Consider the following 12,797-nt stretch of genomic DNA (forward strand, 5'->3'; position numbering starts at 1 on the left):
GACGAACGAATACCTAGAAGAAAGCATGCCAGAGAGATATTAGGGTCATGCCATCTGCCCTCTATCCCTCACTCAGACCTGACACCCTGTTTCTGAAACCAAAAAGCAGTAAATTTGGCATCTCCTCGCCTGATTCTCATCCTTCTGGGATGAAAGTCCCATTTTGTCAAGAAAATGAAGGGAGGCATTGGGGACCTTTTGTCTCTTAGGGAACAGATGGTAGTAGGAAGGAGGACGCAGAAGGCTAGCGGGCCCCACCGTTTCTCCACGCCCCTTTCATCTCCACTCAAAGGGACCGGACCCTCAAGCATGAGAAACGTAGATCGGCTCTGACATCTTGCAGAGCCGGAAAGCCCCTGCCTGTCTGGCGATCGATGGCGTCACTTCCGGCGCACTCGTGACGTCAGAGGCGGAAGCCACACTTGAAGAAGGGGCGGGAGGCGTTGGCTGAGCCGCTGTCATGGAGTTAGCGCAGCAAGCGCGGGAACTGGGCTGCTGGGCGGCGGAAGAGATGGAGGCGCCCGTGGCCGCCCGGGCCCCGGAGTCGTCGCTGCGCAGGTGAGGACCTCTCTAGGAGTGACGACTCCCCACCCTGGAGATAGAGTCCCGGGGAGTGAGAACCACATCTTCATCTAAGACGCGCCGCCCTCCCCATCCCCCTCTGCCCGAGTGAGAATAACCCTTGAGGGCGCCCCCGCCCCCCGAGTAGCAAATCCAGGCAGAGAATCCTGAACTGTGTGAGGACGTCCTGGCGGTGACTCCAACACTCCCGCGCCCGTCCTGTGAGGCCGCCCAGAGTGAGGTCCCTTGCACCAGTGAGTTAGTAATGAATGCCCCCTCCCGGTGGGGAAATTGGATCTCCAGAGTAAGGCTGTCCCTGCAGCACTTCATCACCCACCACACACCCCAGCCCAGCCAGTGAGGACCCTCTGGAGTCAGCAAAGATCACCTCACTGAAGATTGAATGTATAGGAGTGATGACCCACAGCTGATAATGAGAGAGCCCTTCCAGGCAGTATAGCCCTCACCCCCACCTCTGGAAGTGACTGGAGATAAAAGGGAGCACTCCACCATGGAATGAGAATACCCCTACACCCAGTGAGAAGCCCACCCTCTCAGTGACTGAGAACTCCCCAGGAGGGAATACCTTACCCCAAAAGTATGGACCCTCCCTCCCCCAAGAGGTGAGAATTCCCTAGTAAAGACCTTACCCCCCACCACCCTGCGAATGAACATCCTCCACCCTGTGTGACGTCCCAGGCATCCCCTTACATACTGTTCCCACAGGCTGTGTCTGGGCCAGGGGGCCGATATCTGGGCCTACGTCTTGCGGCATGTGCACAGCCAGAGGTGAGCCTGGCTGCATGAGGGAAGCTGTGGCAGGAGAGGGGACCTAGGCGAGTCCTACAGTAACTCCCCTTCTTCCTACCTCTCCACTATAGGAATGTCAAGAAGATCCGGGGAAACCTGCTCTGGTAACTGGTCCTCAAAGCTGTCCCCTCCTGTCTTCCCCAGCCCCCTCAAGCCATGTCCCCACCCACAGCCTCAGCCTCCCATCTACCCCTGGAAGTCCCTGTCATCCCCTAACTCTGGCCTCACTTCCTCAGGTATGGCCACCAGGACAGTCCAGAGGTGAGAAGCACGTGCTGCAAGATTTTCTTTCATCCAAAAAGAGGATTTGTAGACCTGCTCTAGCCCCAGCCTTGTGCTGGGTGATGCTAGGGTCACTGTGTCACAAAACAGCCCTGATCCCTGCACTCACAGGGCTTACAGTCTAGGGGGAGAAGGTATGAGCTGTGGTTGGGGGGACATGGATATGGGGCATCAAAGCTGGTGAGGTTGGGAGAAGAGACTGGTTTGGGAGAGATACTGAGACCAATATGGGACCCAATGTGTGCATGGTGCCCAGGTGACATCTGGGGCGGGGGAGGCTTCCAGGAGACCTCAGGACTCCCAGGTGTGGGGCTCAGTGGGGAGATGAGGACTGGGACAGAGACAAGAAACAGGGTGGGAGGCTAGATGAGGCAATCCCAGGAGGAAGGAGGGGGACAGGATAGTACCATAGTGCTCTTCTGGTCCTAGAAGTTCAGGCACCGAAACTGCCTAGGGAAAACCCTCTGCCACCTAAGTGGGCAGGTAAGAGACTGCTGCTCCACACAGGGCAGTCAGGCCAGGCCGAGCCCCAGCCAGGCCATGCATCTGACCCTGTACCTGATTCCACCAGGCCCGTCGGAAGTTGAAGCTGGAAGCCGCTGTTGCCCACCTGCGGGCAGAGATCCTGGAGTTAGACCAGAGCCTGGAGCTGTTGGAGCGAGAGACTGAGGCTCAGGGTGACCCATGGGGCTGGACAGATGGGCAGCAGAACAAGGTTAAGGAAAGTACTGATGGCCGCCCCTGTTCCTCTCACAGACATGGCCATGGAGCAGGCCCTGCAGAGCGTGCAAGACACCCAGCGTCGTGCTCTCCTCCTCCGGGCCCAAGCTGGGGCCATGCAAAGACAGCAGCGTGGGCTCCAAGGTCCCATGCAGCAGCTGCAGAATCAGCTCAAGCATTTGCAGGACATAGAGAGGTAAGCCTCAGGTGTCCAGGGAGCAGCCCTCGCCAGGCTGGGTAGACACATTCTTAAAGACCCAGTGCTCTGCCCTGAACGCTTCTTGGGTTCCAGAATTCTGAGCTCCACTCCTTAAGATTTAACATCCATGAGACCAGGAAGTTTTGTCATCTCAGCCACCTGTATTTCCAGTGCCTAGAATAGTGCCAGCTATATATCTAGAACACCGGTGCGGGGGAAAAAACGGTAAACGGGACAGTCCTGCCCTCATGGGCCTCACACTGTGATGCAGAGGAGACAGGTGGTAAACTAGGAGACAGACCCTGTAATCATAGGTAGAGATGAGCGCTATGAAGAAAAGGTGATATGATAGAAAGGGAGAGGGACATCCTGCCCTAGGTATGATGGTCAGAGAAGGCCTCTTTGAGGAGGTAACATTTGAGTTGGGGGAGGAATTTCCATGGAGAGGAACAGCAGAAGCAGAGCCCTGAGCTTGGCATGTGGGAAGAACAGCCAAGAGGCCAGTTCAGCTTAAGTTTCGTAGGCAAGAGGGAGAGCGTGAGGTGGTAGGTTGGAGAGGTGGACAGAGCGCCATGGAGGCATTGGAATTTTATTCTCAGGCTGGATTCATGGCCTGGCTCAGCCACTTACAGCTGTGTGACTTTGGGCAAAGTATTTAACTTCTTTGTGCCTCAGTTTCTAAGTTCTATAGAATGGGGATAATATTAATACCTACTCTATAGGGTAGGTATGATAATTGAGTGAGTCAAATCACGCGGAGTGCTTAGAAGAGTTCTAATACTCATTGTTGCTTTTCTGAGTGTAATGGGGCCACATCACATTGTTTTCAAGGGTTTTGAGCAAAACAGTGACATGATCTGTATGAGGTTTTAATAGGATCATTGACTACTGGGTAGAGAGCAGACTGCAGTGGGCAAGAGCAGGGAGACCGATGAGGAGGTTAATGCAGTCATCTAGCCAGGAGATGACAGTGGTCTAATTTGGGGTTGGCCTCTGAGATCAAGGCTAGCTTTGCTGGCAGCGAGAGGGGACACAGACATCTGTGCTGCCAGCTCCCTCTTCCCAGGAACCTCAGCCCCAACTGCACTTCTCTCTCCAGGAAGGCCAAAGTGGATATAAACTTTGGACCCTTGACATCAGCAGCCCTGAGCCTGGAGCCTGTGGTCCTGGTAAGAATCCTGAGCCATGGGGGAAAAGATGGGGAGCCTGGGGTTCGGTGGACCTTTGGGCCCTCCTCAAGCTACACTCCCTTCTTCACAGGGTGATGTCCGAACAGCCTGCAGCCTCCGGACCCAGTTCCTGCAGAAGCTCCTGATGCCTCGGGCCAAGGGAGGCAGCATTCCGTGAGTATCCCTCAACCCCCGAGACCCTGCAAAGAACCTGGGCTTTGGGGGTAGTCACTTGTTACAGACGTTGGGCCTCCGGGCTCTGTTAGCCCAGGCCCTGCCTTGACAGGGCTCCCAGGCTGGGAAAAGAGGGAAACAGACCATCATAGACAGTGACAACCCAGGTAGTTAGGGCTGTCAGAGGGTGGGGAGGCATGAGAGGCTCAGGGAACCCAAATGAAATGCCTTACCCAGCTAAGGAGACAGGACGGGTTCTCTGGTGAGGAGAGTAAAAGGTTGAGAGGGTGTTCCAGGTAAACAGCACACGTGAAGGGGCCCAAGACCAGCGAGTTGATATTAAGTGGGGAACTCAAGTCTGACAGGTGTAGAGAAAGAGCCTGGTTTCCAATCCTTAAAATGGGGACAATGACAACCCCTACCCTATAGGGTGGTGGTGATCATTAGAGGGTGAGTTGATGTGTTCTGTAACATTCTCTGTCCCCTTCCCCAACTCCACAGAACCCCTCGAGATGATCTCTTTGGAACTTCCTACCAGCAGTGGCTTAGCTCAGTGGAGGTGAGGGGGCTCTCAAAAAGGACACACCCTCTGCCCCATGTAAACCTCAGGGTGCCAGGACCTAACTCGTGATCCTTCCCCTTCTCCATGGGTCCCAGCTCGTAGCCCTCCTCCATCCTGCCCTGACCTCACTCCTCTCCTCACCAGTCACTGCTGACAAACCACCCTCCGGGCCACATCCTGGCTGCCTTGGAGCATCTGGCTGCAGAGCGGGAGGCAGAGATCCAGTCCCTGTGCACCGTGGATGAGCTCCAAGATACAGAGCTAGCCAGGTGTGGCGTGGGTGCTCCCACAGTCAGAGCAGGGCAGTGGGCTGAGGAAATTGGGACAGGTCAGGACCAGGCAGGGTGACCTGCTGATGGGGGTGGAACTGAAACCCAGTAACCAATCTGGCAGGTGGGCTGACATTGGTTACCCCCAAGGGCCCAGGCAAGGGGACAGGTCTCCTCTCTCTGCAGCTCGGCCCCTACTCTCGGCTCCCAGGCCCCAGACCAGCCCAACTCTAGCCAGGCCCTGCCGTCCATGGTGCATCTCATCCAGGTGACCCCCAGGACTCCATCCCCTTCCCAACCCACTCGATCCCCTCCCCCAGCCCCCAACCCCAGGGACCATGCCCACCCTGACTCTGTGCCTCGCTCCAGGAGGGCTGGCAGTCTGTGGCTGCGCTGGTCACCCAGCGGGGCCCCCTCCTGGAGGACCATCAAATCCTGACCCGGCACCTCCAAGGCCTGATGGAGCAGATGGAGAGATGTACCATGGGATCCAGCGAGAGGTGAGGGGTCTCCATGGACAGAGGCCTCTAGGCCATCTCTCTCCCAGAGGTTTCAGGTTATTGGACTTTTTCTGCACCTGTGGCTCCTGTTTCTGCATCCCTGCTTGCTCTTCTGGTTTGTCTCCCTGTGCTACGGCTCCTTGTGCATCCTTGCAGATCTGATATCCCTCCTCTGTGGTGAGTCTTAGTCACCTTCCTTCTCCTTTGCTCTTTTCTACTCGTGCCCCAGGCAGGCATTGCTGCTGGGGCTCCGGAGCTCTGCCCTGCGGGCAGAACTCAAGGCCCTGCATGCCATGAGCCAGGAGCTGGAGGAGGCTGCTGGGCAGCGGCAGCTTCTGCTCCAGGAGCTACAGGCCAAACAGCAGAGGATCTTGCACTGGCGCCAACTGGTGGTGAGAGGCGGGACTCCGGGAGAAGTGGCAGGGCCTGGTGGAGGGCTGGAGTGAGGCTGGGACCCTTAAGATCCAGAACTGGGCCTCCTGGTGAGGGGGGGGGGCCAGGGTGAGACTCCCAAGAGGAATCAGGACCTGTGCAAAGGGGTGAGCAAGGGCAGAGGCTGGAAGGTGACAAGGAAAAGCAGCCCATCTCCGTGACCTCTCTGTTGCCTAGGAGGAGACACAGGAACAGGTCCGCCTGCTCATCAAGGGCAACTCAGCCAGCAAGACGAGCCTGTGCCGGAGCCCTGGGGAGGTGAGATGGGAGTTGGGGCAAATTCTGGGTAGGGCTGGGTCTCCTAGGGAGGGGGCTAAGCGGCCTCACATTGCCCTTCCCATCCCTTTCCTTCCCCACAGGTGCTAGCTTTGGTTCGGCAAAAAGTGGTCCCCACATCTGAGATGGTGGCACCACAGAGCCAGGAGCTGCTTCGCTGTCTAGAGGAGGGAGCCCAGCATCTGCCCCATCTTCTGCTGGGCACCCTGCTGCGGCACAGCCCTGGAGGGTGAGACTGGGCCATCACTATGTCCCCTGCCATGGATGACTGTTGCTCCTTGGGCCCACTCCACAAAATCAATTCCAGTCCTCCCAGTGTTCCCGAGCTGCCAGACCTCACCTTCAGGTCCTCAGCCCCATTCTGGAATCCTAGTCCTCAGACCCACCTCCAAGTTCCTGGGCCTCCTGAGTCCAGCTCCCAGCCCCCAGAGCCTCTGGAACCCAAGCCTCCCTCTCAGTGCCCCACCCAACCTGGATTTTCCCCCACAGGTTGCAGCCCCTCCCTACGGTCCTGCCATCCATCCACCAGCTGCATCCTGCATCCCCAAGAGGCTCCAGCCTCATAGTATTGAGCCACACATTGGGGCTGCCCGCAGGGAAGGTGAGTGCGTGTCCCTTAGGACCCGTCTTCCCACCTCTACCCCCACCCCAGGTGACTGTCCTTCCCCCTTCCTCCAGGCTCCGGAGCTGCTCCTTCCGAAGGCTGCCTCTCTTCGCCAGGACCTTCTGTTCCTCCAGGACCAGCGAAGTCTCCGATGCTGGTATCTGCTCCACATGAAGACCAGCCTGCCGCCAGGACCATCCACCCGGGGTAGGCCTGCACTGCTTCCTTATCCAGCATCCCAGCCCCTTCCCAGGACCATCAGCGTCCAGGAGAAATCACAAACACCCACTGCTTATACAGTGTGCTGAGTGCTTTGAGCATGCTCACTAGTTTCATCTGCACAGCAGCCCAGGGGTTCTCTCCGTTTTACAGAGGAGAGAACTGAGAAGCAGAAGGCTTGGTAGCTGCCCAGACAGCCAAGCTGGGATTTGAGTCCAGGCCGTCTAACATGGGTCTGTGCTCCTAACCATGAGGCAGCACTGCTCATTGAATTGCCAAATACTCATCCATCACCAAACAGTCGTATACTTGAGCAGTTAGAAAGTGGGCTGCGTAGTTAAACTACCTGGATTCTCTTCTCAGCCCCACCTCTTCCTTGCTGCGTGATCTCCCTGTGCCTCAGCTTCCTCCTCAGTGGAATAAGCATAATCATAATACCTTACAGAGTTGTTGGAAAGATTCAGTCAGGTGACCCAAACAGGGTATTGAGCCGTGCCTGGCTGCAGTAAGCACTCTGTGTCTCTGGTGTGATTCTAGTCACTGTTATCTGCACATGCACAGTGTCTTCCAGTCCTTACCATAAGGGAAGGGAGCATAAGACCCCAGTTTACAGAGAGGAAGCTGAAACTCAGAAAAGTCATTTATTCCTGGATTCACTCAGCAAGCACTCGCTGGGTATGTGCCATGTGCTGGCACTGAGAGGTCAATGGGGAAAGAGGTGAGAGCTGTCCAGGAGGAAAGATGGTGTCTCCAGTGGGCCCTGGGAGACAGGTGAGGTTTTGCTCAGGAGTAGTAAGCAGAGGTCACATGATGCACCCCTCAAGTACTAGGCTGAGAGCCTGGGCTCTGTCTTGGGGCTCTGGGGAGCCTTGCAGGGTTCCAAGCAGGAGAGGGAAAGGATCAGGTTTAGGCTGTGAGATCACTCTGGCTGCCATGTGAAGGATGGACCGGTAAGAGGCTGAGGTTTGGGCCCAAGGAGGAAGGCTGGGGGACAAGTAAGGAAGCAGGGAGGACACTGAGGGTTGGGCCATGGAGATCGAGGGACCATCAGGGGGAAGGAGGAAGGCATTCAGAATGACGCCTCAGGTATGGTGGGCTTGCACGTGGTAAGAGGACCTGGGAGGAGAGAGAGGATTAGGAGAGATGCTCAGGTGAAGGCTAGATGATTGGAGACTTGGTGACCCAATGGCTGCAAGGCACCAGGGAGCCAGAGGATTCATTGCTGCCCCCCGGGTTTCTAACCTGCAGAGCTGCTGCAGATCTGGGCATCCCAGGAAAAGGAGCAGAAAGAGAACCTGGGGCAGGCTCTGAAGCGCCTGGAGAACCTGCTGAAACAAGCACTGAAGCGAATCCCCGAGCTGCAGGGAGTTGTGGGGGACTGGTGAGAGGGGGGCACGATGAGGTGGGGGCTGACTGGTGGAACAGGCAGAACTTAGACCGGGCGGGGGTGGGGGTGGGGGGCTGATGACAAGCAGAGCATGGTGCTGAGCGGAGGCCAGAGAAGGTCTGGAGGTCCAGGCCTTCCCTCTCATGCCATCCCCCTTCTCCAGGTGGGAGCAGCCAGGACAAGCCGCCCTCTCCGGGGAGCTCTGCCAAGGCCTGTCCCTGCCCCAGTGGCAGCTGCGCTGGATCCAGGCCCAAGGCGCCCTGCAGCAGCTGTGCAGATGAAGACGTGGCTCAAAGAGAAGTCCAGAGCTTCGCATTTGTTCACCCCAACACTTCACTTCCCTTAATAAGACTTTCGGAAGAAAGCATTGCCTGGATGCGTCAGCCCATTGTCTCTACCCACACCTGCCGTCCCCCTTCACAGGCTCTTCTGTTTTTCCTCTCAGTTGCCTTGCCACTGTCCTATCATCCCACTAAAGCCAAGAGAATGGGGTACTGTGTGCCCCACCCTACCTGAAACTCTCCTCGTCACTTTTACCCTCAACAAAAAGTAATCAAGCACCTGCTTTAAATACTGAGGATCCAGCACAAAAAAATGGACAGAAGTCCCAGCCTTCAGGGAGTTGTCATTCTAGGACAGGAGAACAGACCACTGCCAAAATAAGTAAGCAAAATATTTAGTATGTGGAAGAACTGCTGTGGAGAAAAAGCGGTTGTAGTGGTGTGATTTTTAAATAGAGGGCTAGACAGCAAAGGTGACACTCTGTAAAGGTAGAGAGAGAAGGAAGTACATGGGTATCTGAGGAAGGCTTGCAGAGGGGAAGACTACAGCACATGCAAAGGCCCTGCGTTCAGATGTGTTGGTGTGAGGGCTGAGGAGGCAGTGCATCTGCTGGAAGAGGGGAGGGTTTAAGAGATGACATTGCCTTCTAGTTTTATACAATTTCTTTTGTAAATGTAAATTTTAAATCTCTGAGCCATTTGGAATTTATCTAAATGGATTCAATTTTATCTTATTTTAAATATATCTCACTATCATTTATTAAAATTCTCATTCAGAGCAGTGATTGCCTCTGAAGGAGGGCTGGGTGGCAGGGATCAACCAAGGAGGAGACAAACTTTCTCGAGCTGGGAATATGTTGTACATTGAAGGTGGTGGGGTTAAACAGGTGTATAGATTTTTCAGAACTAATCTAGCTGTACTGATTAGATTGTAGCATTTCGCTGTGAATTATCTTCAACTTATAAAGTAAAACTTTACATCCCTAAACTTTATAAAGTAGTTTTAGGTGACTTGAGATGCCACCTTTTCATACACTAAGTTTCCACGGTTAATTTGGCTGCATCTGTGTTCTCTCCAAGTCCACTGTCTGTCTGACGCTTGTGTGCCATCCCCACAGTGTTTTAATTATAAAGGCTGTGTAATACGTCTTAGTACCTGAAATGGCTGATTGCCGTCTTGCTCTTATTTTTCAATGTGTCCCTGTCTCTTGCTAGGTTTTTCTCCCAAATGAAGTGAACTTTATACCCAATTTGCCTGGTTCCAGAAGAAATACAAACATAGATGGGGGTTTTATTGGGGTTGCAGTTAGTTTACAAATTAGGGATATTTGACATCTTTGAGATTTTAAACCTGATTTTCCACCTCCCTTCCCATAACTCCTCTCTTGGCCTCCAGAGCACCCTCACTCTCCCAGTTCTCCTCCTATCCCTGGCTACTCTTTCCCAGTCTTTACACATTTGCCTTCCTATGTGCCACCTTAGTGTCCCCCCTCCTTTTCATCTCAGCTCCGAGCCACCCCCCTACTGAACAAGAGGGTCCTTACCCCCATCCTTGCTCAATATTTCTCCATAGCACATCTTCTAACATACTGTTTTACTTTATCTTTTATTGTCCTCAAACAAAATGTGAGCTCCATGTAGGTGAATTCCTCTATAAACTAGAAGTTGGACAAACTTTCCAAAATATGATTTGAAATCCAGATGCAGTAAGGGGAAGTACTGACAAAAAAAATAAAAGAAACTTTTACTTGGTTTAAAAAAAAAAGCAGGGCTTCCCTGGTGGCACAGGGGTTGAGAGTCCGCCTACCGATGCAGGGGACACGGGTTCGCGCCCCGGTCCAGGAAGATCCCACATGCCACGGAGCAGCTGGGCCCGTAAGCCATGGCCACTGAGCCTGCGCGTCCGGAGCCTGTGCTCCACAACGGGAGAGGCCACAACAGTGAGAGGCCCGTGTACCGCAAAAAAAAAAAAAAAAAAAAAACTAAGAAGAAATGACAAATTGGGGGGAAATGTTCTCAGTTTATAACATAAAAGTGTGTGTGTGTGTGTGTGTGTGTGTAGTGTCAAAGTGGAAAAGAAAAATTCCAAGTCCATAGAAAAATGGGCAAAATATATGAATGGACAGTTCTCAGAAAATATGCTCAAACTCTCTAAGAGAAAAGCAAATTAAAACCCCACTTTGATACATTTCTCACCTACCAGACTGGGAAAAAGGAAACCTGTAATTTTGGCAGCTCCCTCTGTTGGTAAGGCTATGGGAAACAGCACTCTGATACATCAGTGGATGTGCAATATGGAATATCTGTGGGATCATCTCCAGAAAAACTCTATAAGCATTTATTGGACTTCCCTGGTGGTGCAGTGGTTAAGAATCCGCCTGCCAATGTGGGGGACATGGGTTCGAGCCCTGGTCCAGGAAGATTCCATATGCCGCGGAGCAACTAAGCCCGTGCGCCACAACTACTGAGCCTGCACTCTAGAGCCTGTGAGACACAGCTACTGAGCCCGCGTGCTGCAACTACTGAAGCCCGCGCGCTTAGAGCCCGTTCTCTGCAACAAGAGAAGCCACCGCGATAAGAAGCCCGCACACCACAACGAAGAGTAGTCCCCGCTCGCTGCAACTAGAGAAAGCCCGCGCGCAGCCACGAAGACCCAACGCAGCCAAAATAAATAAATAAAATTAATAAAACCCCAAAAATAATAATAAAAATTTTTTTAATTAAAAGAAAACGATATAAGCATTTACTCTTTGCCCAGACAATGCTACTTATAGGAATCTATCCCAAAGACATTCTGGGTGAAATAAAAGTTGTGCGACCTTGTACAAAACAACTAGATCATATTCTTCAGAAAGTCAGTGGGGGTACAGTGGGGATTGTTTTAGATTAAAAGAGACATGACAACCAAATGCAATGCAAAATCTTGATTGAATCAGGGTGGGGTGTTTTAAGTTTTTTTAAGCATTTGCGTTTGAAAGTACATTTTGGGGTTATTTTTTGGTTTGGAGTGTTGTTTTTTGTGGGGTTTGGGGTTGTTTTTTAATATTTATTTGGCTGCACCAGGTCTTAGTTGTGGCATGTGGGATCTAGTTCTCTGACCAGGGATTAAACCTGGGTCCCCCCGCATTGGGAGTGAGAGTCAGCCACTGGACCACCTGGGAAGTCCCGAAAGTACATTAAAAATTTTTTTTAAATTTATTTTTGGGTGCGTTGGGTCTTCATTGCTGCAGGCGGGCTTTCTCTGGTTGCGGCGAGCAGGGGCTACTCTTCATTGCAGTGGCTTCTCTTGTTGCGGAGCACGGGCTCTAGGCGTGTGGGCTTCAGTAGTTGTGGCTTGGGGGCTCCAGAGTGCAGGCTCAGTAGTTGTGGCGCACGGGCTTAGTTGCTCCGCGGCTTGTGGGATCTTCCCAAACCAGGGCTCAAACCCGTGTCCCCTGCATTGGCAGGCGGATTCTTAACGACTGCGCCACCAGGGAAGTTCCGCGAAAGTACATTTTTGAGTCAACTGGGGAAATTTGAATATGAGAAATGAGAGATTGGTATATTGGATAATACTGTATCTTTATAAAATTTCTTTGGTGTGATAATGGTATCGTGGTTAAGTGGGAGAATGTTCTTAGAGAATGTGTGTTGAAGTATTAAGGATGATGTCTGCAACCTACTTTCAAATAGTCTTATTGTTCATAATAATACTGATTTTTTTTATTTTGGTAAAATACAGTTTAAAATTTTGAGACCCAACATCATATATTTTGAAATTACATATTAGACTAAAGCAAATATGTAGCTATGCTAATGTTACTGGGGACTAAGTTTTTAATGCAAATGAAAAGAGATACACGAGACTTCCCTGGTGGTCCCGTGGCTAGGACTCTGGGCTCCTAGTACAGGGGGCCTAGGTTTGCTCCCTGGTCAGGGAACTAGATCCCACATGCGGCAGCTGGGAGTTCGCATGCCACAACTAAAAATCCCTCATGCTGCAGCTAAAAGATCCCACATGCCACAGCTGAGGATCCCGCACGTGGCGGTGAAGACCCCACCTGCCGCAACTAAGACCCGGCACAGCCAAATAAATAAATAAATATTTTTTAAAAAAAGAAGAAAAGAGATACAAATATAAAATCAAAGAAGTAATACCCTGTAATCTTTCATTTGAATTGGAAATATTAGAATGAACTCATGGGGTTTTCTCTTTCTAAACTATATATATAATACGTATAATAAATATATATAAATATGTATTATATATATATATTTCCCTAGCTAAGTCCACGGAAAAGCTCTACATATGACAACGCAGTAACAATGAGCAACCTAGTGCCCAGGCTGTGGCCTCTAAATACCATTTCTGA

General features: G+C 52.2%; 1 protein-coding gene across 2 annotated transcripts; it reads left to right on the forward strand.

The window, feature by feature from the left end:
• The first annotated feature begins 319 nt into the window (after positions 1 to 319).
• HAUS5 (HAUS augmin like complex subunit 5) lies at positions 320 to 9,642 on the forward strand. 2 transcript variants are annotated; one of them, XM_079907714.1, is made up of 19 exons: positions 320 to 558; positions 1,288 to 1,350; positions 1,443 to 1,475; positions 1,608 to 1,632; positions 2,225 to 2,330; positions 2,410 to 2,569; positions 3,672 to 3,741; positions 3,833 to 3,915; positions 4,417 to 4,474; positions 4,622 to 4,746; positions 4,933 to 5,014; positions 5,116 to 5,246; positions 5,476 to 5,638; positions 5,856 to 5,936; positions 6,038 to 6,183; positions 6,444 to 6,555; positions 6,633 to 6,765; positions 8,026 to 8,158; positions 8,328 to 9,642. In XM_079907714.1, the coding sequence occupies exons 1-19, from the start codon at positions 461 to 463 to the stop codon at positions 8,443 to 8,445; spliced, it is 1,920 nt and encodes a 639-aa protein (XP_079763840.1). In that variant the 5' UTR covers positions 320 to 460; the 3' UTR covers positions 8,446 to 9,642. The 2 variants fall into 2 exon arrangements, with proteins under 2 accessions (XP_079763840.1, XP_079763841.1); XM_079907715.1 differs by lacking the exons at positions 320 to 558; positions 1,288 to 1,350; positions 1,443 to 1,475; positions 1,608 to 1,632 and adding an exon at positions 1,642 to 1,787.
• The last annotated feature ends 3,155 nt before the right edge of the window (positions 9,643 to 12,797 follow it).

The sequence above is a fragment of the Stenella coeruleoalba genome, assembly GCF_951394435.1.
Source record: "Stenella coeruleoalba genome assembly, chromosome: 20".
In the NCBI taxonomy this organism is placed as follows: Eukaryota; Metazoa; Chordata; class Mammalia; order Artiodactyla; family Delphinidae; genus Stenella; species Stenella coeruleoalba.

Bases quoted from the DNA above. Each gene is read 5' to 3' on its own strand.
- HAUS5 (XM_079907714.1), top strand. From the start codon at position 461: ATGGAGTTAGCGCAGCAAGCGCGGGAACTGGGCTGCTGGGCGGCGGAA. The intron at 5,639-5,855 runs GTGAGAGGCGGG...TCTGTTGCCTAG, and splicing joins TGCACTGGCGCCAACTGGTG to GAGGAGACACAGGAACAGGT. The intron at 6,766-8,025 runs GTAGGCCTGCAC...TCTAACCTGCAG, and splicing joins GCCAGGACCATCCACCCGGG to AGCTGCTGCAGATCTGGGCA.